Source organism: Spodoptera frugiperda, chromosome 27 (assembly GCF_023101765.2).
Source record: "Spodoptera frugiperda isolate SF20-4 chromosome 27, AGI-APGP_CSIRO_Sfru_2.0, whole genome shotgun sequence".
NCBI classification, from domain to species: domain Eukaryota; kingdom Metazoa; phylum Arthropoda; class Insecta; order Lepidoptera; family Noctuidae; genus Spodoptera; species Spodoptera frugiperda.
Window position 1 is genome coordinate 314,914 of NC_064238.1, and position 26,620 is coordinate 341,533.

A 26,620-nucleotide genomic window follows, 5' to 3' on the forward strand; every position below is an offset into this window, starting at 1 on the left:
AACGGTTATAATTACTTACATACATCTAATATTAAAGGTCAAGGACTCCGTTACCTACGTTTTATATTATGGAAGCACTTTTTTTTTTATTAGATGTTTCAATCATATATTTCTAGTAATTGAATTTATTTCGTCTTTACATTTATTTTAAAGTTGTATGTCAACTTAAAAATAACTAAAAAAAAGGAATATAAACTAATTTAAAACTAAAATAAAGAAAAATATATAATTATTTATAGTAATTAATTTGTAATGTTTTGAAATCCCAACCTAAATGACTAACCGTCATTTCATTATTTTACATTGTGATTTCTTTTTTCCAACAATCAAAACTATTGAATGTCAAAATCAAATATGAAATTGACAGATTGGAATTTATTATCTTGTCGACTAGTTTCCCCGAATTGTGTCATTATTTATTTATTGGCAACATTTTCAACTGTCAAGAATATTGTCTATGGCGTACGCGTGGCTGGATGACAGAACACAGTTGCGAATAAAAAATTGTCGTATTGCCAGTATTGCCTATGGTATCAAGAGCAGTCGTGATTTGTGATGTGAATGTGATTTACATTACGATTTTGCGAATTTTTATCTTGTGAATATAGTAATAGTGGAATTTTGTTGTGCATTGTAATGTCGTGACAGTGAAATAAAATGCAGTTCTACAAAGAGAGAATACTCAATGCTGCCCAGTTAAAAAGACTAAGTGAACACAAATATTCTTGTACGAGTGCCAGTATATTGGATGCATGGCTCCAGCCGTGGTGGTGCTGGCTAGTATCTAAAACGCCGCTATGGCTTGCGCCGAATCTCATCACAATATTAGGTTTAATAGTAAATGTAGTCACCACACTAATACTAGTTTGGTAAGTACATTGAAGGTTATATCAATACATAGGAACTGTGTCACAGATCTCGTCCGACCGTAACGACTTTCATTTTCTGCTTGTACTAAGACATTCTAACGGTGTGTGGTATCAGTCCTACGTAGATGTAGTGGTTAGATTTAGGAAGTAGTGGAGTTTTCATTCAGTAATACGGTACATTAGCGCGTGTTTACATGTTGTAGCGATCGAAGAGAGAGGCATGCGATTGGCCGAGTATTGTCGCGCCACTGTGTTTCGATAAGATAGCCGGAATTAAATTATACCTAGTCGTCTCCAGTTATCAATGAGCTCAAACAATAATAAATAGGCACAGCCCTTGATTTCTGTCTGGATGCTGTGACAGACAGGCTGGTACATTACTTGACACATAACCTTTCTCTGTTATAATGATAACTGCATAATACATGTCTCTAGTTCATCATTTATTTTATGTTGATGGAATGATAGGGTTAGATTCTCAGTAGCTATTCTTATTGGATCCACTAGTTAACTTCCGTGTAATCTTTGCACCACCTGAGGCTTAAGATTGATGCCATTATCTATCAGCATGACAATAATTTTTTGAAGGACAGTTTATTTAGGATGATAAGTTAGCAAAAATGTTATCAATTTCGTCGGTTAATGTCAAAACCTAACTGATTTCAGATAAGATAGAGTAACTGAAGGTTTAATCAAGAAATGAAATGTACTAACCATGCATCAGTAGATATTTTTTATATAATTTTGATAATTTCACTGTGAAAGATAATAATACCATATATTATCATTCTTTATGTCCTTGTAATTTGGTTTATTTGTAGAAGTAATATGTAACCAATTGGATTTTTTAAAGATTTAAGAAATATTAATTTAGATTTTAGGTTACAACATATATTGCAACCGAGACTCAAAAAATACTAGCTTTCATTTTAGGGAAACTGATTTATATGTGATTATAAAGAAGTTAATGAAGCGAAATATTTTCGCAATAAAATAAGGTCAGATTACTCATATAAAATGGTAATTAATTTACACATGTGTAAATGTAGGTAGATAGGTATGTTAAATAACCTCATTTGAATAAAATACTATGAATTTGAATTTTAACATAATGACAGGGGCTCAGAGGCCCAGATATATTGGATTTTATTGGAAATATATTGATTTAAATTTAACTAAGGTCAATATTTATTAGTTAAAACATTTTTGATATAAATAATTTCTTAACTAAAAATCATGGTTTACTAATATAAATTAATGGAGAAAAGCTCTACTATTTGAGTAGTTTTATACCTGTGCTTTTTAGTTCATTGTAGTATGGTTATTATAAAAATAATTCTTAATAATATTTTGGTGTTCATAATTTTACAAAGTCACTATACACTATTTATTATTCTAGGTAATTTATGTGAATATTAAATGGAAAACGGAAGAAATATAATTCACCTTGTGTGGTAGTTTCACTTGCAAACAGTTAATAAATACCTACAATACAGTTGATTGCCATTATAACTAAATGTAGTTAATATTAATTTCCAAAGTAAGCTAGGTAATTTTATAAAATACTTCTGTGTCATTGACAATACTGAAATAACAATAAAGATTGAATAAAAATTAAAAAGTCTGACAGTGATTCATTATTATTAGAATTGAATCTTGACATTCTTATTTAGTACCTTACCTTTATGATACTAAATGATTTGATTTGATTGATACTAAATGTAGGTACAATTACCTACTTTTGTTTACATATCTTTTAAATTGCATGTCCATTCCGATTCACTTTTTCTTTGTCCCTATAACAACTACGACTACCTTATCATCATTTGTACCTTAACATTCTCATCCTGATTGATTTGATTATATTATAGTGATGAAGCTGTGCTGATATTGCACAAAAATGTATGGTCATGTGCTCTCTGTTCTCTCGGAGAGGTGACAGTATTAACCTCTCGTATGCCGTACATAAGACAACAATAGAAAACAAATTGTATCTCGTGTAGATCTGCGTTCCGGCATACAATGGGTTAATGAATTTTTGTGTTCCATGGCACTATAGTCAAAAACTACTGATTTTTTTGGAATCAACTGTTAATAGCAATCCAATAGCAATTTTTGTCAAACCAGGGGATTCAAATTTAAATCTGAGAAATAACATTCATGCTAGAAGCTAGAATATCGTGACTGTCGACATCCTGTAGTTGGGTATATGCCATCAGCAGCACTTACGTGTGTTACGGTTCACTTGGCTTGTCATGGTTGCGTGCATACCTTTGCAATACCTAATCAAAACAATCTCATCATGGAATAGGCTATGTTAACTAGCTATAAATAGGTGCCATATTTGTGTAGCTGTGACCTATGCGCCTTCCGATAGCGCAGCGTAGTGACCTGTAACACACCTACGCATCGAACGCAATGACCGCGGTAATCCAGCTCCATGGAAATTAGTCAGGCAGAACCATCTCACGATGATGAACTTAAGTTCATTGGAGATAGGTGTTACTAAAGGAACTATAGATTGCGCGTTGAGCGCAGAAGTCCCATTAGCTTCTAGCTCTTTAATCTATTAAAGAGATGTTGTAATAACATTACAGTGGTTATGTTATATTATAGTTGGCTATGTCTATACTTACAATGAATATTATAATGCTGCAGGTTCAGTCCCGACGCGAGGCAAGACCCGCCGCGATGGGCGTGCGCACTATGCGCGCTAGGAGTCTTCATCTACCAGAGCCTGGACGCCATCGATGGCAAGCAGGCGCGACGCACAGGCAGCCAGTCGCCTCTGGGCGAGCTCTTTGACCACGGCTGCGACAGTATATCCACCGTGTTTATAGCGCTAGGCGCCTGTATAGCTGTCAAACTAGGAGAGTACCCTACATGGATGTTCTTCCAGGTAAGTTATCACATAATGTACAACGTTAGGTAGGTAGTTATAATTTTAATGACTACCTATTATTAACGATTATTAACTAGTCATTTGAGTATGAGTAGGTAGTAGTTAATAGGGTAGATGACTAATTTTTATTTTAATGTCCGTCTTGTAGATTATTTTAAAATATTAGACATGTATTTTTTATTTTCTTACGGAAACAAATACTTTCGAAGATATATCGATTTGAAATGTCGCGTGACGTCACTTTAGAGTACGTTTTATACTATATAGTGACGTAGTTAGCTCCCACTCCTATACTTTGATTCATTTTATCTAAGTATTGTTATCTTATATGACAAAATAAAAAAATACGTGTCTAATATTTTTTCATTACCTAACTGACGGACTAATTACATTTTTAATTTTCATACCCCGTCATCATCCCTATTGGCCTAGTTTCTACAGAAATATATTCTAGGGCATTCAAATGCCTAATAGCTAAAATTGAAGTTCAACTTAATTTCTGAACATCATTAAGCAACTTCGCATTAGGTAAAACCTAAAATCAAACATAGGAAATATCGTTCTCTAGCCTACCTGCCTTGCTTGCTTTATAGTCAGGTTATGATGTAAAAATGTTGTTTTGTAGCTACCCTTTTACTGAATAAGATTATACGTGATTTACCCAAGTATGATAACATAGGGTCGGGTTAAAGTACAAAATACGGAACTAATCCTTTAAAATTAACAATCCACAAATGTAATTTCGTCTTATTACACATCGAGGTTGTTACATAGAATCGATGATACTGCGCCGCGCTCGGTACATGATTGACTACACGAACAAACATCTTTAATGGCCGACATAAATAGGCTGACTCATAATCATAATACTTGAGTCCAATTAAATCCATACCTTAAAGGAGCGCCAGCTAGAATCATGGCTCCGGCGATAAAAATAATGCACTACATTACAAGGCCCACCACAATAAAGTCATAAAGTTGCTAACAGATTAATGGGATCTTGATTAAATACAAGTAGGCACGTAGTCCCACCCATCACGATGGTGACGAAGCGAATTATATCGTACCATAGCAGCTCAGCACTGTATCAGTATTAGTATTCTTAATCTCCATAATTATTATTAACCTGCGATACGTCACGTTACCAATTAGTGTTTATTAAAACGTAATTTAGATAAGTATCGGACTTCGCAATTAATTTGCTAGTCAATGTCACTTATTCCCTGTGGAAATCTGTGGAAAATGTCCCAGAAGTGACTATTGTTTCTGACACGTTAGTCCCTGCACTCTAATGCAATTAGTACCTGGGTAGTAGGTACGTTGTACAGATATCTGTCTCCAAAGAGCTCCACAGTCGTGAACATTACTTAAAAGTCGTCGATTCAATTACTAGGTCAATGCGAATGAATCTGTTTACATTGTTTATTTCACAAGCCATTATATAACGATAAACCTAATACTTCCGCATGGTCCTACTAAATAGTGGATTTTTCTATGACAGTTTGTGATAATTTACATATTTTAACACTAGGTCTCGGCATTTTATCGAACTCAGATGCGTAGAGTTTGTTTTCCGCATGAAATACTCGATTGATAAGCTACTCAATCTATTTGATAACGTTGTTTGTATATGTACGAGTGGGCACCTATGTGTTATGGACGGAGTATTGAGAAATATTACGAATACGCGAACGACATAAAAATAAACGTTTCAGAACATTACGTTTACATGCCAATATAATTCATTTTGGAAAACGCAACCTTCGCATTTATCCTTCGCGGTTTTTTTTTTCAAACATTGATACAGATGCGGGATTTTTAATTTCTCCGTGCTTCTGTTTCCGGGTGTATGACGCAAAAACGACTGTACACATTGTAATAAAAGTTGGCATAGTGAAAGTTTACATTACAGAGCACTTGGCCTTATTTCGCGTAACTGAAAATATTGCCAGTGAACGAGGCCAGCCAATAAAACCAAGTGTTGGCAAAAATGCCTGAGAAAGTCTCATTAGTACTGAGATAGAAAAATATGTGAATATTAATGCACTTTCATAAGTTTTTAAATAGGAACAATTAATTGCTGGGTCTTAGAAGATTGATCGATATTTATTGCGTTTAAAAAAATATTCTGATCCTCTTAAATCTCTAAGGAATCAAATCTGCGTCATAGTGCGTCGGATGCGTCCCCTACATGACCCTAATTCATTCCTTCCTCGATGTACGTGTCTCAGCTGTAATTGCACCCTTTATAGACTGTCCGCGGCTTTCAGCTGTAGTCGTGAATGAACCACGTCGTTACGTGTGTCGCCCCTACCAGTGACGTAATGCCATAATGTACTTTTCCGTATTCGCGACATGACCCTCATTATTTCAATATTCTTATTTGGGAGTGTTGCCAAACTATTGCGCCGGCTACCACCAAACTCTGGAAACTGGCCAATTTCTACGAAATAACGAAACATTATTTTAAGTTTTACCTAAATTTGACCGAGATTGCTCATATCGATTTATACGTAGTCTTTGTAGATAGAATGATTAACAGCTATTAATCTAAAAGGTAAAGTTGGTCGTAACTGTTGGTAACCCAGTGACCGACTCACACGCGGTATTTAGCCACGAATGCCTGATGAGATACTCGTGTTTGCTACTGGGACAAGTTGCGAAACCTACAAGTTTTCACCAAATTTAGTCCTTGTAATTATACGAAGCATATAACTATGATTTAATAGCACATTACCTATGCCGCCTGATTTTCTTAGAAAATGTTGGCAGAATTATCCACAATTTTTTGGTAATAAAGCTTTTGGTAATTGTGTGTATGATGGTTTTTGCTTAATGTTAATGACTAGTTACAATGTGACACACTGACTCAGCACATCACGCTAAGAATAATATGAATAGATTGTAGCTCCTCTTTAACTTAACAATTGCATAAAAACAATACCTTGCCTAATGCAAAAGCAGTAGAGAAGTTACCTACAGTTTTTGTTTCACCATTTGCTACAGATACGCCACAATTTCTAAGAAAACTAGTCTAGTTGCTGTCTTTCACCGTGGTATAAATGGATGAAATCGATTTGAATTATTCAATTCGATTCACATTGTACTTAGTCATCGGAAGTCTTCCGAAAACGAGAATTTAACAATTAGGTACTTAGGTCTAAAGTTAAAGTTACTTTTATATGCCTACCGATCCTTACTTTGTTCAAAGAGTTACTTTGTTATAGATGGTGGCAAAAACATATCATTATCCTTATCTAGGAAATTATTCTTAATTGTTTATCATGATGTTTCAGTGTTTCTGCGCGATGACTCTGTTCTACTGCGCTCACTGGCAGGCGTACGTGACCGGCACGCTCAAGATGGGCCGGATAGACGTCACGGAGGCTCAGTACTCCATCATCGCCATCCACCTCGTGTCCGCCACACTCGGCCCCAGCTTCTGGGCCACTCAGGTAACGTAGTCCACCCGTACTGCACTGCGTATCTCCTACACACTACGATCCTCGAGCTGCTAGTACAAAATGACTTCTAAACATAAAAGTTAGACACAAAACAGACATGAACATTGTTTATTAGAGTTTTGTGTGAATGTAGTGACGTGCGACCCGTCACTGGTCACATAAAGTCGTTATGTTCAAACAAATTACGTCAATAAACAGCCCCAACAAAAACAGACTGCAAGTCATTTTGTACAGCGAGCCGCATTATACAGATGTATTCACAGATTATATTATACTAGCTGAGTGTCGTCCAATGTTCAGTTATCTAACGTTTGAATAACTCAGTACTTGTAATACAAGTTGTTTGACATTATATCAATGTTGTCTCACAAATATTTGATGTACACACGAAAGAACCACTCGGATCATTTGTATAATGCAGTGCGTTTATAAATGTTAATCAGATAATTCGTTCCACAAATAATTATGAAAGTTGAACTAGTTAATTAGAACTAAATGATCCGACACGTGGTTCTATTGTGTTGCATGGATACAATTTGTTATTCAATAACTAAGTACCTCTCTACCTACTAAAGACAAGCCACCAGCTGTAAACCGTTAGGCGACGTTTAAAAATACCCACATGACCGCTATAGTCGTGATCTGTCAGTGTTCCACCGTCATTATCAGGTTACTACTGACTCAACCTGAAAGCCTTGTTGTCCAGTCGATCATTGCACAATGTGGACATAGTTCCGCCAACTAGGACTGCTCTTGCTCCTTGTATCACTAAATTATTCTTAGCAAGACATTATAAAATCATTGAGTAATTTGCTAGTTATATTGTTTACGAGTCCACTTATTTCCTTTCTGGGATTTCCTTACATCATGATAGTGCGGTTTCTATTTGGCGGAACGGAGTGGATGTGAGGCACATTGTGTCGTCGGGCACTAGCACTCGGCCAGTAACGCACGTGTGCACTAGGTGGGCGGCGGGCTCGAGGTCCGCTACTCGCTGGCGCTGGTCGCCGTGGGGGGCGCGTTCCTCACGGTGGGGGCGCTGCTGGCCTCCATCGTCACAGGCGGAGTGGGCAAGAACGGCTCCACCGTCGCTGTGAGACATTTCTTTAGTCCCACCTACAATCGCCCACTGTGGGAGACCGATCTGTTACTATTCTTAACTTGATAAGATGGCAAAAATAAAGATATGTCACTTTTTGAACATTCTTCGTAAGCATGGCTCATGTTAACAATAAAATTAAGCAACTTGGCATGGCCGTGTATGTAATCCTAACAAAAAATAGTCCAATCATATTTAATACTTTTAAATTGAGCCAAAAAATATAATAGTAACATCAAAACAAAGTAAAAAATAGTCTGCTGTCTATGTATCATACAGAAATGTTGCCATACAGAAAGTTGGTTCTCCCACAGCGGCGCTGATTGTGTAATAGATTGGGTATCTAAATTGTAACGTACTGTAAGCATTGTCTGTTGACCAGCATAACCTAGCGTGGTTAGTAGTCGGCTTAAAATTGGCAGTTATACGGCACTCACACGCGGGCACTGCACCTATATTACTTACCTATTAGTTTGCTTGTAGCGTTTCATACAATACAAAAGTATAAAAAAAGAAGAGGTTCTGTCTGAAATTGCTAATGATTAAGCAAATTACATTCGATTTGGGTAGTCGTGTAAAAATAAACCAATACATATTATGCAAACGCAAATAAAACCATTTGAACCGAGTAAACGTTACAAGCAAAACTAAGTAATAAAGGTGTGTGCCTGTGTGTGTGAGTGCCAAACATTAGCTTTGTTCTGTTAAACTAAGACACTTTTGGTTCCATCGCTTATTATCATGTGGGTTTTTTTAATAGCATGAATCTAAATCAATGTAAGTAGACTATGCTCCCTGTTGCGGCCTCGGAGTACCACGTAGTTTGTTCTCTCTACCTGTACCTATAGACTGTACCTTGCATAAGTAAACAGGACTTGTACTATAGCACTGTCTCTTCACGGAGCATGATCTATTATTGTTTATTTAAAGAATGTCCTTATTTCCGTGTAGGATTTGTTAGTGACACGGTAACGTAAGGCTCGCCCCGCGCGTGCGGTTGGACCGATGGTGTACTTGCGGTGTCGTCTAGTGTAGACTTGATTCATTTGTTGTAGTCATTGTGTGAATGTTGACCGCCTGCTGCACGATCGGTCCACTTGTATCTTATTTATTATAACAATACAGTACACAGCACAGTGACACATTTCAATGAGAAGTGTGCCGCGCGTGCGTGGGAAAGCCTTCATAGTTAAGTTACTATCAATACTGTGGCTGGTGCGTCTCCCCTTTTATTTTATTCCTTTGTTGTGGGTCTTCACTCATTTGAAGGATGATGCAGTGTACATAGTGCACCGTGGTTGTGTGCGAGTGTGTGTAGTGCCTCGTGTAACGGGCCCCTCATGCCGCAGATCCCCCCGCTGGGCGTGCCGCTGAGCCTGCAGGTTACCTCGATGTGCTTCGCCGCACAGTTTTACTTTGCCACCAACTTTTTTTCTACATTCCGAGTTAGGGGATGTGGCAAAAACGGATCGACCGTCGCTGTAAGACTGCTAATGTTTACTTGAACATCCGTGGGACGTCGGTCGAATGCGACGATTCAGTGCCTCGAGACAATGCATTTACTAAGTAGCCTTGACCCGATGACTGGCCAGTAGAGCACAGCGTGTCTCTCTGACGTCACGCGAAGCCGTACGACTGAATCGTCACATTTCGTGATGTTAACAAGCTGCATGGACTATCATGTAAATAACAGGCGACCATTATTATATCTTAATATACTTTATATCGATTTACGACATTACATGGATTTACTTCCATTCGCAGTGATAAACAATAGCTTTCATATATCATAATACAAAAAGCTGAAACATTTTATTCGCATTAAATACATATTACAAGATGAGATAATTATTATTAAGTTGAATATACATTGTAAGAACATGTTAACTTTGTGTGAGATATAATACTTTTGATCCTATATTAAATTTTTAACTCAATCTAGGAATACTAGAAGAATAGAAAAATATCAGTTTAAAATCGCCAGTCAATTTATCCTATTAAGGTATATTTAGTATATGAAGATGTTAGCATTAACTGAGCTTATTTTCTATCTTATTATTTTTAGCACTTCACAATACCAAATTTTTGACTCAGGCACGGGTGTTTGATGGTGTCAGATATTATCACACAGGCTAAGGTGTCGCAGGATATTTGCACAAGTCTTACTATATTATACTTAAACTAATAATATTTACTATGGGGCACACAGTTCTAGGTTTTGGTATAACAGTATTATACAATCTCCAACAAACGGTTCATTATGCGCTCCTATATATATGAGAACAGTCAACGGTATATTTGTGTTACCTTTGCAATGGAACACAGAATCATGTAACCACATCGCAGGGAGCTTGGCAGTGTCCAGTAACCACACATCCATAGAGCTGTATAACACATACATAAATGAGTGAAGACTTCACACGCCGTACACCGTGCAGCGTACAGCGTACAGTCGGAGTGGGTCGCCGCGCGCAGGCCGTGTAATGATATTAATGGCATGTATGTGTTTCTGTTTCCGCGCGCCGCCGCCGGGACCTAACCGCATGCCGTCACCCGTGAACATCATCACCACCATCGCATATCACGGTCTAACACTACAGTTACCGATAAACATCAGCTTGAATCTGATATCCAACTACGCAGTCGTATTGTTCACCACGTACCTAGTCGTCGGTTACGTTACCGTCATTATGAAGGGTGGCGTGGGGAAAAACGGCTCCACCGTCGCAGTAAGACTTTTTCAATTAGCATTGTGCCGTATGAATAACACTTAACAGAGTAAGCGCTGCACAGAGTGTACTAACGTGCCACCGCGCCAACTCACGACGCTCGATGACCGACCGATCACTAGTGTTGTACCGTCGAATCGTACGGCCGTCCTGTAGTGTTGTGCTGTGTCTCATAGTGCACCGCCGCATTCATTGCATGTGTTGTCTGGCTTCGTACTAACCGCCGCTTTATTTTGTTGCTTGCTCAATGTGCACGTAATGTTAAGTAGTTAGCTATTTATTAGAGCATTTATAAAACAGTACCTTAAACTTTTTAAACATTAATGCATGCATTAAAATTTGAGTATTAAATTAAATTATTTTTTCTAAGTAATAAAGTGAATGCCTCTTGGTTTGGATGTGTTTGCACTAAGTTTGTCAAGCACCGTGCTGCCTGCCTCCGAAGGCCGAGGTACACCCAGTCGGTATCCGCAGGGCACGAGTATCCTGTCGCCGGTGATCCCGTTCTCGCTGGTGGTGGTGCCGGCGTTCATCATCTTCCAGAAGAGTGAGTCCAACGTGTACCAGCACCACCCGTCTCTCTACATCATGGCCTTCGGTATGGTCGCCGCCAAGGTCACCAACAGGCTTGTGGTGAGTACTCATTATGAGTGGCGCGTTATGCAAGATTTTGTTTGTTTGGACCACTTAAATTCCACGCTTCAATTTGGCAACGGTCACACATGTTTGATTGCTAAAACTCAATTGATTGTAATATAAGAGAGCCTGTGTGTTAGAATAGACATTACAATACACCGATGGTGTTTCCAGGTGGCGCACATGACAAAGAGTGAGATGGACTACTACGACTGGTCGCTGCTGGGGCCCGCCATGCTGTTCCTCAACCAGTACTTCAACCACGCGCTGCCGGAGTACTACGTCCTGTGGCTGTGTACGGTGAGTAGCTATTGCAAACCAACCTTTTGTATTGGTGTTCTACGGAACCCTTACGTGGCTCCATAATATCAAAAGGATTTAACTGACGTGTTGTTGCTCTGTAGATCTGGGTGTGCGTGGACCTGATCAGATACTGCGGCCAGATCTGCCTGGAGATCTGCGGGCACCTGCGCATCCAGTTGTTCCGCATCACGTCCCCGCCGGCGGCGGCCGCCAACGGTACGCGGCGGCCCAAGCGCCAGCACTCCACGCACGCGCACCACGCCTAGCCCCGCCCCCACACACCGACCCGAGCCCGGGCCCCGTCGCCCCTCCACCGGGCCCCAATTCCCCTCGCCCGGGCCGCGGCTCCCCTGGAGCGGGCCCCAGCCCTAACTCCCCTCGTGCGGGCCTCTGTTTTCTTTCTTACATAAAGTTGGCTCTGGACGCTGCTGTAACCTTCTCTAGTAAGGTTAAATTAAGTTATTTTATTTGTAGATAAATCAAGACTCGACGCTAACGTCCCCAGTCTCCGGGCAATCAATGTTGTATAAAATACAATGTTTCCGAACGTGCAGTGAACTTTCGTTTTAAAAATTTCGTTGTACAATGTCGGCAGCGTTCAAAGCAAACTGCGTTTTACTGTTTTGTTGTTAGTGAAGGCTCGGTTTGTATGTTATTGGTTAAGGACGCGGTGTCCCCGCACCGCCACTGTTACAAGTCTACTCAGTACACTGCGGACGTCCAATGTCTCTATACTGAAGCAACTCTATACAGTACTCGACAACCCGACATAGGAATACATAAGTGACATGTTGACAAACGGTATTACTTGTGTGACAAGCTAGCGTCCAATAGAAACGTTACGTGTAACTTATTACGTAGGAACAAGACGGCGGCGGCCGCGACCGCGCGCTCTCGAATAAAATCATTGCTCTTTAGTGTTGATAGGTGTAATACTTGTACTTCCTTCTCCAAAGCTATCGTAGAATTGATTCCTGTAGTGCATCTACGCGTTATAAATGTCCGACATAGTTTGGTGTCGACAAATATGCTTAGGGTATAAGGTAAATGGAAACAATAGTTGTGCAAGACGAACCAATAGTAATAATCTTCATAATAATATTTAAAGAGATAATATGTTACGTTTATTAAAGCTAGCGAAGATGTTTAGTATACACGTTCATTTAGACAGTTTCCGCGTATATCGATGTTTATAGTAAAGAAGAGTAACGTTGTACCTGTCTGTTAGCGCGTCTAACTCGGGACGGGGTAGGCAGTGCATGTCCTGTACTAACACACGGTAGTCGATGGTGCTGGGTCAAACTGTAATAACACGACTTGGTGATGGGGCGAGAATTCATTCTATCCAGTTTGAGAATGCTCTAGACGTAAGTACATAATAGCTTCCAACATAACCAAATATAATTGTTTTTCTGTAACACTGACAAGTTAAAATGTATTCTACAGCGTTCTTACAATAAGGATTATTTTTGTAAATCAATATGTTCTCGACATTCCCCGTCGCTGGTCATAAATTGTGCATCATTGTTGTAGATGAGGCGCGAGTATCGGATAAAAGTTATCTCATACACATAGGAAGCTGTGACTAGTAAGTTATGGACGTGCCGACTTCACAACACATCTCACAACTTTTATACCTACTGACAAACGCGGTGTTATTTTAATATGAATTTTATTGGTTTCGACAAAAAGCTCAAAATTAAACACACACATAGTGAAACTACCAATATCTTGTAGTAGATACACAAACGTATGCTTTAAGTAGTGAACATAAAGTTCACTATTGTTAGCACTGCAAATGGTGTCCTAAAATTATATTTTGATCAACATCGCGATTGTCAGGAGACAATAGTCTGAGTTAATACTACTCTGCTAACTACACAAGAATACACGAACACTACACACATATACGCACTTACATGACATTCGTTACGTGTGTAGATCGATGTTGAATTCTGTTAAAATGGACGGCGAAACAGGTCCGTTGTAAATAATTCATTGATTTAATTTATTTTTAATTTATCATTCATACAAATCTGTTTCGATCGTCTGCGTTCGTCATACAGTAGTAAGTGCATATCTGAATTAATAAAACGTTTAACGGAATACAACCTTGAGTTAATGTAACTAGGTATTAAAATTGCTAGTTGTAGGTCAGGTAGACACCAGCTAGAACATACAATACGGTAATACTAGAGATTATATATGTAAATAGCTAAAGTATGGAAATATCCACCATGTTCATAAAGAGAGTTGAAGTAAAAACTAAATATTGTATATTTTTGAATACCATTTCTGTTGTGATTCACAGTTCAGTTTACTAGTGAGTAGTCGATCGTATCATTGATAGAGAGTGTCATCTCTTGGCCAATTTATTAGCGAAATTAGATAAATAAAGAAATGTAGAAAATTTATATTCTATCCTGTTGGTACCTTAATTGTTTTATTGCTATAATATGGTGTTTTACTACACTATTTGTCTATTTCTCCCAGAAACAATAGGTTCCTAGAAATGTTTAGTAAATAAATCTTGTTGTAAAATGTTACTACGACTGTTACGCGATGAAGGCAATATAATACTGTGACTTAGGTAATTCTGTCTTTCCATTTGTGTAGAATGTTAGGTGTTGTGATAGAAACGCGTCTAGCTCAGTGCTAGTCGAGAGGAGACAAACTTAATTCATTTTGTATAAGAAAAAAATCAATAACCTAAGACATATTTGAACCGAGATTAAAGATTAAAATGTACAAATTCCGTAAGTCCCTCTCGACCCGCACTGACTCCAATGTATTAGAGAATAGAAAGTGTTTAAATAATGATGCTCTACTAATACTAGATGTCTTTCGATCCATCATGTTGCTACTGCCATTTAACCTGTACCTTGGCCATAAGTTTACAAGTTAACTAAAACGTATTTTTTGTATGACAATTGACAAGTTTTACAGCGCCTCTTGTGGTCGGTTACGGAACTAGAATCTGCCATACAAAAAATACGTCGTAGCTATCGAGTATCTACAAATATTATTGCTTTACGCCCGAATACTGGAACGCTACTCAATTTTAAGCTGTACTTAAATACCGTGCTATCTCTGTGGTCACAAAGAAATTCTAGTGACAGAACTTTTCTTGAAAGCGGCTTATAATTGAGTGGCGTTTCAGTATTCGACCACTAATGTCATAGGTACTGGATGGCCGCGGTGACAGCTGTCTAACTACTCTCTCGTAGCTCTTTACATAATTCTCTTCTTCTATACGCTATTTATATATGTACTATGTATGAAGTGATGACGCTTGCAACTGCTAGACATGCGCGATGTTTACTGTCTCCTCATCTAGTCGGTTAAATTTGAATTTAAAATAGTTAGTGCACATATTGGAGCTCAAGTGTTAAGAGTAGCTACGCCTCCATAGTGCTAAGTGTGTAAATACGTGTTAATTATTGATGTTACACAAAACGCAAGCCCGCTGTATCATATACTGTTAAATGTATTTTTTATGTGAAATATAACAAATGTACATTTTCATTATACTTGTTTTATTATACTCAGGGTGTATACAATATTATTGTTGCTTTATCAAGTGGTTTAAGAGGTTTTATATCACATCTCCCCAAAGTTGTGCCCCCTTAGGTTCGCTACACGCTACTTGTACGGACGCAAAGGTCAGTGGAGCTTGTGTTGTTCAAATATAAACCGTGTTCCAATAGTAATTAGAGCTACAGTAGTGTTTTAGGATATTGCTTTATTATTTTATGTATTGCTTTTTATTTCTTATTAACATTATCACGCTTTCTTTTGTAGTTACTAACCATTTTGTGTTGAAAATCGCTTGAAATCAGTACTAAACGCAGTAATAATAATTATCATTTCATGTTAGGATCATTTCCCACTTTAGAAGTTATACTATTTCTGTTTCTTTTGTCTTTATTCCATTTAACCTTCGAATCAAGTGTTGTGTGCGTATATTATTCACTTTCCAACATGACTTTAGCCCCAGGACATGAGGTGAACCCCTGTTTTTCTTTTACAGCGGTGACGGTGGCGAGTGAGAGCGAGAGGTCGGACAGCGAGGACGTAGTACCATTAATTAATAACAACTCTATTAGTTAATCTATACATAATACTCTAGTATTCCAACCACACGCCATGGAGCGTTTGAAATAGCAAACTCAATCTTAATGTCAAAGACATAAAGCTACTATTTCAAAGTATTCATGATTGTGATTGTAAGTAAAAATAGACAAGAATTAAGTTATTTAGGTGACGGGAGAAGTGCTGCGGAATTGAATCCAGTGATATTAATTAAATCGTTTTATAAAATTGCCTATAAATATGTCTTAAATTAAATCAGTTAGCTCATAAATTTTCAAATTAATAAGGTCATTGTAACTATTCATTTTCCTGTTCAACAATGTACAGAATTAATTACCATTAATAGGATTGAAACATCATTCATTTGATCACTTCCTCACAAGCATGCAACAGTTAAAACAGTACCAATAGTATTCGCAAATAAAGTGTTAAGTTTGTAACTTATTGTACTAAAATGTAGGAGAATTTATTGTGAATCTAAATGTAAAATAAAGTGATTGTACATTGAACAAGTTGTTTTTATGAACGCTGAGTGAAATTGAACGCAGTGAGATAATGATGACATGACGGCGTCAGCCGCAGCGGGCCGCACTGACTGACTGATAAGACAGTCATTTGTTTACCAACTTGTGTTATTGTGGTGTAATGTACTGCTGTCTGTGGATACCAGTGACCTAGTGTAGTAGACATGGCTAGTGTTAGCCGCAGACGCAGGGATTACGAAGGAATTGATGAAGGTAGGTCATTCACACTACTTTTAAGTATTTTTTTACTGATATCTTTCCGTTTCCTGCCAATATATTCATGTATGTTGGATATAAACAGTATAAACCTTGTTATACTACTGTTCTAGTTATATTACATTGCTCTGTAGCTAGACTTAGTAGTAAAAGATGAATTCAAGGTTTAAATAATGCATGATCATTGTCAGACTGAGTCATTCGTTTAGTCTAGTAGATATATAGGTAGGTGGGTAGACGCTGAATTATCGCAGGATGTGTGATAGCTGCATCTGTTTGTGACAATAATAACTGGAATGAATAAGAAACAATATTTTTGCAATGTCCCCTTTGCCTAATCGAAATGTAAGTATAATGACATGCTAAAAATAATTTCGAATTCCTTATCCGATAAGTAGGTAGGTACTTGAGCGAATTGAAACGATTTTGTGTACATATCGGTAGTATAATCGGTGCTTATGGAAAATGTAATACTCGAGTTATATCGCCATTGTTTTGAATAAACCCGTGAATGGAATACTTAACAGCCCCTATTGTACTCTATTTATGGTCCTTTCAATAATATTACCTAAGTATGTAGGTGTAGGTATGTAAAAACATTAATTAATATAATACAGAATGTCGGATATTCTGATATGTGTGGCTATAGACGCGAGAAACAATATAAGGATGCGTTTCCGCTCCTAGCTATCAGGCCTATTAAGTGATATAAAGATTGAAAGGGTACTACGAGTGTCTCGGGGGACCGAGTTCCAGAGGTCCAGAGAGACTTGTCTAGTCGTTTTATTACTCAAAAATATTTTAGATGATAGGTAACCTGCTGATAACGATGCTGGTGACTATATCTCATGTTATTTACCAAATGATTCGAGAAAGAATATTAGAATAGTTAACAGTGTCAGCCAGTCCTTCACCTTACATCCAATGCGTGATAAAAAACTACACAGTTCAAGTTCTTATTTACCTTTGTGGGACCACATTGAGAAGTCAAAAAATTCTGTCAAATTTAAACCTTACGGTTTTGAGTATAAGAATTGTGTTGAACAATCTACCCAGACTAGAAAATCGTTTGATAAGAAGGGAAGTAAAGAAACCCGAAGTCGTTATCAGCTATCATATCATCATTATTGATTTACTGTATCGTAATCCGCATTGTCAGTAGGCACACAGAAGGTAGGTACTGATTGGTGCAAACCTTACCGCTCAATGACTGAATGTTTGTCTATCTACGAATCCCATCATGCTAATATTACCTAGCTATGTAGATTGTGGATACCTCTGTCGTATTTGCAATTCAAATTGGATTTGTAAATTACGCTGTGGTTGACGTATGCAGACGTCATTAGGTCATTAGGCACCGAATATTCTATAGGCGACCTTCACTCATTCGATTCAATATGTATGTGCATCGGATGGAACCGTGGAATACGTCCGCTACTGACGTAGGTAAAGGTGTAATCTATACCGCCGAAATTAAAGAGACCTAAATGTAGGCGCCATATTGAAGGTTCCCACGTCTCCAAAAAAAAAAAAATCTATACCGCCGAAATTAAAGAGACCTAAAGCTAGGCGTCATTTTGAAGGGTACCTCGTCATCAAAAAAAAAAAAGTAATGGTGTAATCTATGTATACCGCCGAAATTAAAGAGACCTAAAGCTAGGCGCCATTTTGAAGGTCCCCCGTCATAAAAAAAGTAAAGGTGTAATTTGTACCACCGAAATTAAAGAGACCTAAAGCTAGGCGCCATTTCGAAGGCTCCCCCGTCATCGAAAAAAAAATATAGGTAAAGGCATACCTAATCTATACCACCGAAATTAAAGAGACCTAAAGCTAGGCGCCATTTCGAAGGTTTCCCCAATCATCAAAAAAAAAAGGTAAAGGTATAATCTATACTTACCACCGAAATTAAAGAGACCTAAAGCTAGGCGCCATGTTGAAGGGTTCCCTTGTCGTCAAAAAAATAGGTAAAGGTATAATCTATAGCACCGAAATTAAAGAGACCTATAGCTAGGCGCCATATTGAAGGTTCCCCCGTCATTAAAAAAAAAGGTTAAGGTACTTATAATCTATACCACAGAAATTAAAGAAACCTAAAGCTAGGCGCCATTTTGATGGTTTCCCCGTCATCAAAAAAAAAATAGGTAAAGGTATAATCTATACCAACGAAATTAAAGAGACCTAAAGCTAGGCGCCATTTTGAAGGATCCCCCGTCATCAAAAAAAAAAAAAAGGTAAAGGTAATAAATATAATCTATGTATATCGCCGAAATTAAAGAGACCTAAAGCTAGGCGCGATTTTGAAGGTTCCCCCGCCCAGTCATCAAAAAAAAGGTAAAGGTATAAGTAATCTATACCACCGAAATTAAAGAGACCTTAGCGGAGGATCTGCTCTTAACAATAATTGTTAAAGAAAATTATTTTCTACTGGCAGTTAAAAGGTTAGGGACTTGGCTTCAAATGATTACCTCTATCGAAAATGATGATCAATAGAATGACGATAATGAATGAATGTGTTGATGAAGTCATGAAGAAGATGATGGATACAATATTTTTTACGGCATAATTTGGTAAACAAGCAGGCGGATCACCTGATGGTACGGTAAGCAATCGCCGTCGCCCATGGACACTCGAAATACCAGTGACGTTACAAGTGCGTTGCAGGCCTTTCGGGGGTTTCAAAAGTAGATGGTAAAGTGATCATTATTGAAACTATGTTTAGTTATGAATATTCCAGCTCCGTGGCGCTCGTGGTTGCGGGACGGGCAGAGGGCAGTGCTGGACACGGGGTGCACTGTCGCACGGTACTTGTACCGTGGGGGCAGACGATTGTATCGCTACGCACAGAACAATGCACAGCCGTGGAGAACATTATGTGAGTACAAACTTATTTATAGTCAGTAATATCCTTTAACCGACGAGCATGCATGAAAAGACTGGTTACTGTTGGAGGAAACGAGGGAGATAGGTATGTAAAAATCGTAGCAATTGGCGTTCCATAGTCTCTGCCTACCTCTATGGTAGACAGGCGTGAAGTTATGTATGTGTTAGTAAGAGATTGCATTACACACGATTTGCAAAAATTCAACAGTTTAGCGGAACTCGGAAGCATTCAGCGTACGCAGAAAATCTAATTTGCGTTTTTTCATTTCCATTTTGGTTTTTTCGTGGCAATATTTAAAACAGACGCGTGCTGTGGAGCACGTATCAAAGCAGCGGTCACCGCGGCTCTATTAATCACAGGCCGCTCCTTGCTCCGCCGCCGTTCATCAAGTTCCGTCAACTGTTACGTGCGTCAGTGGGTTTATGATGTAACTCGTTTATTATGCCCTTCCCTTGTGGCAGGATTTAAGAAGTACTTTTATTGATTTAATTAACAAAATATCCCAAACCAAGTAACTTATCTTCTAGTATTTTTAGCATTTTGAATATCTCAGGAAGGTATGTTTTCGAAACGGTAAAAATAAGTGATAGTCCTCTCTACACTACTAATACCTTTGTACCTATTTACTACATTATATAATTAAAAAAGCATTCTGGTTATGGCTGTCACCCAGCGCTGCGCGCTGTTGACTGAAAGCAAACAGAAACCTTTTAGCATTACCAATACGACATAACATCAAAATTATTCTAACAATCTATGAAACGCTGCAGTTTTAAATTAGATATACCTACCTACTTATTACATTATTTGTAACATGTTTTCATACACTTCTGTAATATGTAGCGTAAGACTACATCTAATAAAAATGTACCTAATCTTATTTGTATCTTCTGCCTTAACTGTTAATAATTGATTATTCCCAACAAGACAAAAATGTATAATTGGGGCGAGATACAATTACACAACTTTCCTAATTCTAAAAATATCGTTTTCATAGAAATAAAACCCATCTAGAATCTATGTATAATAAATTGTGAAAGTAGGTAAAACTTTGAACAATGCCTCCGTAACCACCAAGTTTTTATTTTTGGTCTAGAAATTCTAGAATAGATGACGGATAGATATTTGGAATGGGAATCACAAAAAATATTCACGTAGTACCTAGAGATTTCCATTCCAATCAAAAGTTGGTTGTGGCGTCACAATTTTGTGATCAATATATTCGGACGCAAAAATCGCGTAGCTTTGACTGTGTCGGTGAATTTTAAAACAAAAGTAATCGTTGTAGCTGCAATAGTGGAACCTTTGTTATTTAAATAGTCCTACAGACAACTTTGCTTGGTTACTTTTTCAATATATCCCAATAGTTTAGTTTAAGTTACATTTTTTTGGTCGGGCAAAGAATTGGAGGATTTTTAGATATAAAAATGTCACAGTAATAGAGGTGTGAAAGAGGGAGAGTGAGAGAGCATGTATAAAAAATTAGCTCATCAGTTCAGCATCAGCAGCTCATCGTAACAGCGTGATCATGACGCTTGCAACAGTGCCCACATATCGAAAACTCAAAGACATAAATAAACATGGTAAATATCCCGTCTTAAGTTCTAATGTAATTGGAAAGTGATAGTTTAATTATCTGCATTTTACTGCCTGCCAAATCCATTTGGAGATCAAAAGACGTGATGTTATACATATTTAGTTGATGTCGTTTTTTGTTAGTACCCATATGAGTTATTAATCCCATCACCTTTTTGCGCCCGTTGTCTAGCCCCGGGGAAATGAAATAACTCGATTGTGATAACACAATCACTGCCGACACCAGTTCACCTGTACGCCTGTACGCCTGACAAATTCATTTACTCTTGATATAATGGTTTTTGTGTCAGTCCCAGAATATCCAGAACATAGCATCTATTTTAGAATTTTTTTTCGAAGTATATAAGTTGTTAAACTATTTTGTCTGTTGAAACTATAACTGTATTTTGAGGAACCAGAAAAGAACTGTTGAAATCTTTAAATGAGATTGAGTCGCCAATTAAGTTCAAGATTTACACGCAGTAAAATATTAACAGCGGGAAAACTCTAATACGAACTTCATCTTCCGCGCTACGAATGAACCGCTACGAGCTACAAGCTACGCGCTCCAAGCTACGAACTACGCCTGCCTTATTTCGCTGCAATCTAATATTTTCGGGCTTAGATTTAGGGCTGGGCTTATAGGGTCAGAATCTTCTACATGAGATTAGATTACCTTATATCAATGAGCTATAATGGCTCTATATGAGATATGATCAATTTTTGACAATGTAAGCTATATAACGATGTCGTCTTGGGAACATTTTTCATGTTTTTGTAATTAAGGTAATTTAAAATAATTTGGATAACATATTACACTCGTTAAATATATTCTGGTCTAGTGTCGCATGCGTGTGCCAGTAGGTGGACTACCTACATTATAATTATAGGATAGCGTGGTGAGTTTGCTACGCGCCACGCCCGGAACCTAGCCCAAATGAAAATAGTTATAATGAAACAAAATTACCTAATGTAGATAATACACCCATTGTCTCTTTATCTAGAAAATAAGTCATTATTGTTTGTTTTATGAAAATATTATATAAAATAGAACTAAATGTAGACAAATTGTGTACATTATTAATTATGTAGTCTTTATAACTTGGCTACCTATAATGACTCAATTTTTTTTTGTGGGGAGAAAATCATTCGGTTATTTCTCCCGCCTTGGGTGCCGTTAGAGGTAGTGTCAGATTCTTACTGACTAAAATCCGCTCTTGCGTTTGTACTCTTGCGTTTCGAGCCGCAGCTCCGGTATTACGCTAGGTAGTCCGCAGCTCCAGAATACAGATACGGATTATAGTTGCTGTCTTTTGGTCTCTGAAGTTACATATATGATACTGAGTATAAAATCGGTCAAAGTATAATTATAGTAACCGGACTTAATACTTTAGCTATAGTCTTGGTTGAATACACAATGTTACTAAACTAACAATGGAAAGTCATATAATGTAAACACATCAAACATTTAATAATATGTATGAACAGCTACAGCCGAGTGACGTCACGTGTCCAAAAGAAAGGTAAAAAAGAAAGCTGTCAAAATAAAGAAACACAATCAGTTACACTGACAAAGTGCTCGCCAAGTGGCCTTTCGTAGCATAATAATAAAAATGTCGGGCCCACGGCTCGCCTGCTCGCCCTTGATATTCACTGACATTTTGAAAAATAGGAAGTTACCATTTTACTACACAATAACATTTCTATTGACACAGTTGTGTAGCCACACCGTCCGCTTTTTATGTACGGAACCCCGGGGTAGACACTTAGATTTAATAGGTGCATGTATACTTGGTGGACAAGGTGTTTACTTCTTGGGCTGTAAAAGGCAAAATAGCTTTGACAAAGTTATTCTATGTGTTTTTATGAGATAATGAGACCCCAAAGATTTTTTGTCAGGCCGCGGTATCACTCAGATTGAGCCGACCTAAGCCGAAGCATGAATCTCCCGCATTAATACTTTCAAATAAAGTTTTAAGTAACCATACTTAGATATCCTTTCATAGCTTTCACATTGTCGATTTGGCGCTACGTTTAGTGTTCCTAAGGCGACAATAGCGTCAGTCCTTTCTTGATTTACTACAAATCTGTACGATGACTGAGTTACTTAGATGAAAATCCTTCCATATAGTACAAACAGTGACATTATAATTATAGTGACATTACATAGTCCTGATTTTTATACCACTACTCCAGCAAAGTGTTTGATATGGCATGTTGTAAAAAAATTATGTGATAAAAACACGCGACATTTAATTATTCCTTTTTCTAGGTATTCTGGAAATAAAGGCGTGATGATGTATATTAATACTCTAAACATAAAACTCAGTACTTATTCAAAGGTGAAAATGATAAAAATTACGCTTTTTGGTTGAAGTGACGCAACCGTCGCGCGTCGGCACGCGATGATGTGCCACGAACGAGGATCATTCGTAATATTCATGAAGTGGCCGCTACCAGACCACATACACATTTTTTACTACGACTTTACGTACTTTTGGCAGACAGGTCAGCAGTGGAAACTGTTAATCAATCTTTAGGTTCTTTAATCAATCTCGTTTTGACTTTCAAATTACTAATACACAGAATATGATGGGCATTTGTTGTGTTCGCTATTGTTAAGTCTAAAATCCTAAAACATGAAATAAAAAAAAAGTTAAAATTCACTGGAAAATCAGGAAATAGTACCTATCCACTCGTAGACCGGCAGTCCACTAGTGGGTAGCTTATTCTATGTGGGTGCCAGGAAATTGCAGCTATCTAGGTGAATTCGGTAAAAGCTGTGGAAGCGAATGGTCGTCTGTCGATCCATGTGATGTTGTATGAGAGCTATGTACTCTGTGCACGCCCTTTACATGTACCTACGGTTACATGATACTGATACTCGTACGGTTTAAATGCATTGGGAGCCAGCACCCGCCGATAATTTGCGACTTAATTAAAAGGAAAGAGTTGAGTAAATAAGATCACAAACACGTGAAAATATTTTTTATCTAAGAACGTTTAACATTTAACGGTTTCTCTATTTGCCTCCTCATATTATTTAGAAAGAAAACGACTTCAGTTTTCACATCGAACCTATTTATTTCTGCCACAACAAATCAGATTGCGAATATACTGTAATCAGGTTAATCGTACAATGTGGCTCCATAGTAGTAATGAACAGATGGCCTACCCTTCCCCAGGCTTCAGTATACAATCAATTTTATTGGACAAACAAACGGTTCCGTGTAGTTGTATAGTAGATAGTGAAAGGTCAAATCTGACAGAAGGGAGCGGCTGGCCACACCACGCCACACAGCGCCACACCGCGCCACACCACACCACACCACGCCGCACGAGCTCGCGTGTGTGAGTGTCACAGCCCTCAGGGTAGTCACCGCTAATTCTGAACCATGGCATTACTATAATCTGTGTCGTGGTTATTTATGAAGACACTTTTTTGTGTTTTGTATTACAGTTTATATTTTAAAGAGAGAACAGGTCTTATCTTTTTATTTGACTCAATAGGCATTTCTTTTAATCTCAAAACCCTTTGATTTTTAGCCTATTGTCATACACTAAGCACAATTTTATATTCTATGATATAACTGAGCCATAAAAGAATAACCGAAAAAACCGAATAACTATTTTCCCAACCGAAAAATCTTACCAGAGATCCTTGCTAAAAGTCGGAAAGTTTCACTGACGACAAATTAAATACTAAAACTAAAACTCAATATTCTCCTTAGAACCTCCAAACCAATGACACAGTCGAACACGGCAAACTTGCCAGAAATTGAGTACTGCTAAAGTATTCATGTAAGTTGGAGATCGAGCAATTAACTAGTTTGAGCTTCCTAATAGTGTTGGCACGCGGCGCCGCCTCCACAGTACCGGCAGCACTACCAATGAATAACTTAATGGATATGGATAAGCTTTCAAGCGACAATTTGCTGTAAACATTTCTGTCTCTATGTAATTTGTTGTTAAACAAGGTATCAGTGAACAAGCATTTACCTTCAAGCACTAAGACATATTTTTTTTATGGTATAAGCCGGCAAATGAGCAGACGGATCACATGATGGTAAGCAATCACCGCCGCCCATGGACACCAGAAACACCAGAGGCGTTACAAGTGCGTTCCTGCCCTTTTGGGGGTTAGGAATTTAAGGGTTGTTAGGGATTGGGAAGATTGGGAATTGGTGGTAATTGGGCTTCCGGTAACCTCATTCACACAACACAAGCGTTGATTCACGTCGGTTTTCTGTGAGGCCATGGAATCACTCCGATCGAGCCGGCCCCTTTCTTGAAGAAACATGGCTCTCTCACACACTTTTATATCGTGAATTTAAATTGTACATGTTATTTTAACCAAATACTAGCTATATTACCGTAAGTATTCAGAAGTTCCGACATTTAACAGACAAATCACATTTGCAGAGTCTATTCCTGAATTCCCAGCGAAGCCGTCGGTAGACGTTAATCACAATTAAACAGTAATTAAGACAATACTAAAATAACTCACAATTATACTATTATTAGCTTATCCCAGCTGTCATTAGAATCAGTACTTGGTACATTTCTTCCCGAGGGACTCCACCTACTCACTAACACTTAGATATCATAAGAGGTTGCACTGATATGTGTCTGTCAGTCTGTCTGTCTGTCAGTTTCTTTGTACTGTTTCGCTTTGGGGATTAAAAGGGTTTGTCATGTGCAGGTACATAAGTGGGATGGGACTTGAGGTTGTTATTTTATTTTATACTAGCTTCTGCCTGCGGCTTCGCCCGCATAACCGTGGGATAAAAAGTAACTTATAGCTTATTCCAGACCATAATCTACCCCTGTTTCAAATTTTATCCTTAATCTTTAGCCGTTTAGATGTGATTGAGTATTAAACAAACATACAAACACATAAACTCACTAACTTTCCCATTTTATAATATTAACGCGCGCGCGCGACTTTGTACGCGCAATCCTGTTTTTCTCCGCTCTCGTCGGATTTTCCAAATATCTTTGGTTAAAAAGTATCGTTTATCCATCTCCATGTTCTAAGCTACCTCCCCACCAATTTTTAGCGAAATCTATTTAGCCGTTGTTGAGTTATAAATTAGTGTACCTAACTAACATCACACTAATATTATAAATGTAAAAGTTTGTTTGTTTGGATTTACGCTGAAACTGCTGATTGGATTTTGGTATACTGACAGGGTATAAGCTGATTAAAAAAAAAGTATCCTATCACTTAGATAGGAAATGCCATTTGTACAAGGTGTAATAGATATACATTTTTTTTTAATTTTCAAGTCGATACCAAGTTCGTGGGGTTTGCTAGTGTAACATAAACA

The 26,620-nt window shown here is 37.9% G+C and overlaps 2 protein-coding genes and 1 long non-coding RNA gene across 17 annotated transcripts in view; 2 read left to right on the forward strand and 1 right to left on the reverse strand.

Moving 5' to 3' along the window:
* The first annotated feature begins 483 nt into the window (after window positions 1–483).
* Window positions 484–16,606, forward strand: LOC118263385 (cholinephosphotransferase 1). Of its 6 annotated transcripts, XM_050705430.1 has the most exons (9): window positions 484–869; window positions 3,528–3,768; window positions 7,068–7,226; window positions 8,200–8,328; window positions 10,935–11,063; window positions 11,538–11,696; window positions 11,874–11,999; window positions 12,104–12,218; window positions 16,033–16,606. In XM_050705430.1, the coding sequence occupies exons 1-9, from the start codon at window positions 658–660 to the stop codon at window positions 16,110–16,112; spliced, it is 1,350 nt and encodes a 449-aa protein (XP_050561387.1). In that variant the 5' UTR covers window positions 484–657; the 3' UTR covers window positions 16,113–16,606. The 6 variants fall into 6 exon arrangements, with proteins under 6 accessions (XP_050561387.1, XP_050561385.1, XP_035431223.1 ...); XM_050705428.1 differs by lacking the exons at window positions 8,200–8,328; window positions 10,935–11,063; window positions 16,033–16,606 and adding exons at window positions 9,684–9,815; window positions 13,536–15,527 and having other exon boundaries at window positions 485–869; XM_035575330.2 differs by lacking the exon at window positions 10,935–11,063 and having other exon boundaries at window positions 486–869.
* LOC126912598 (uncharacterized) overlaps window positions 3,881–26,620 on the reverse strand; it is a 59,534-nt gene continuing 36,794 nt past the window's right edge. Inside the window, exon 3 of the long non-coding RNA XR_007707294.1 lies at window positions 3,881–4,199. This is a non-coding gene — a long non-coding RNA (uncharacterized LOC126912598). The remainder of the gene's footprint in view (window positions 4,200–26,620) is intronic.
* LOC118263386 (probable phospholipid-transporting ATPase IA) overlaps window positions 16,642–26,620 on the forward strand; it is an 81,763-nt gene continuing 71,784 nt past the window's right edge. For all 10 annotated transcript variants that reach the window (XR_007707293.1, XM_050705424.1, XM_050705416.1 and 7 more), the window contains exons 1-2: window positions 16,642–16,831; window positions 19,569–19,706. Coding sequence is in view for 9 of the 10 variants with exons in the window: in XM_050705424.1 (XP_050561381.1) it covers window positions 16,783–16,831; window positions 19,569–19,706 (187 nt within the window). In the remaining variant the exon portion in view is untranslated. The remainder of the gene's footprint in view (window positions 16,832–19,568; window positions 19,707–26,620) is intronic.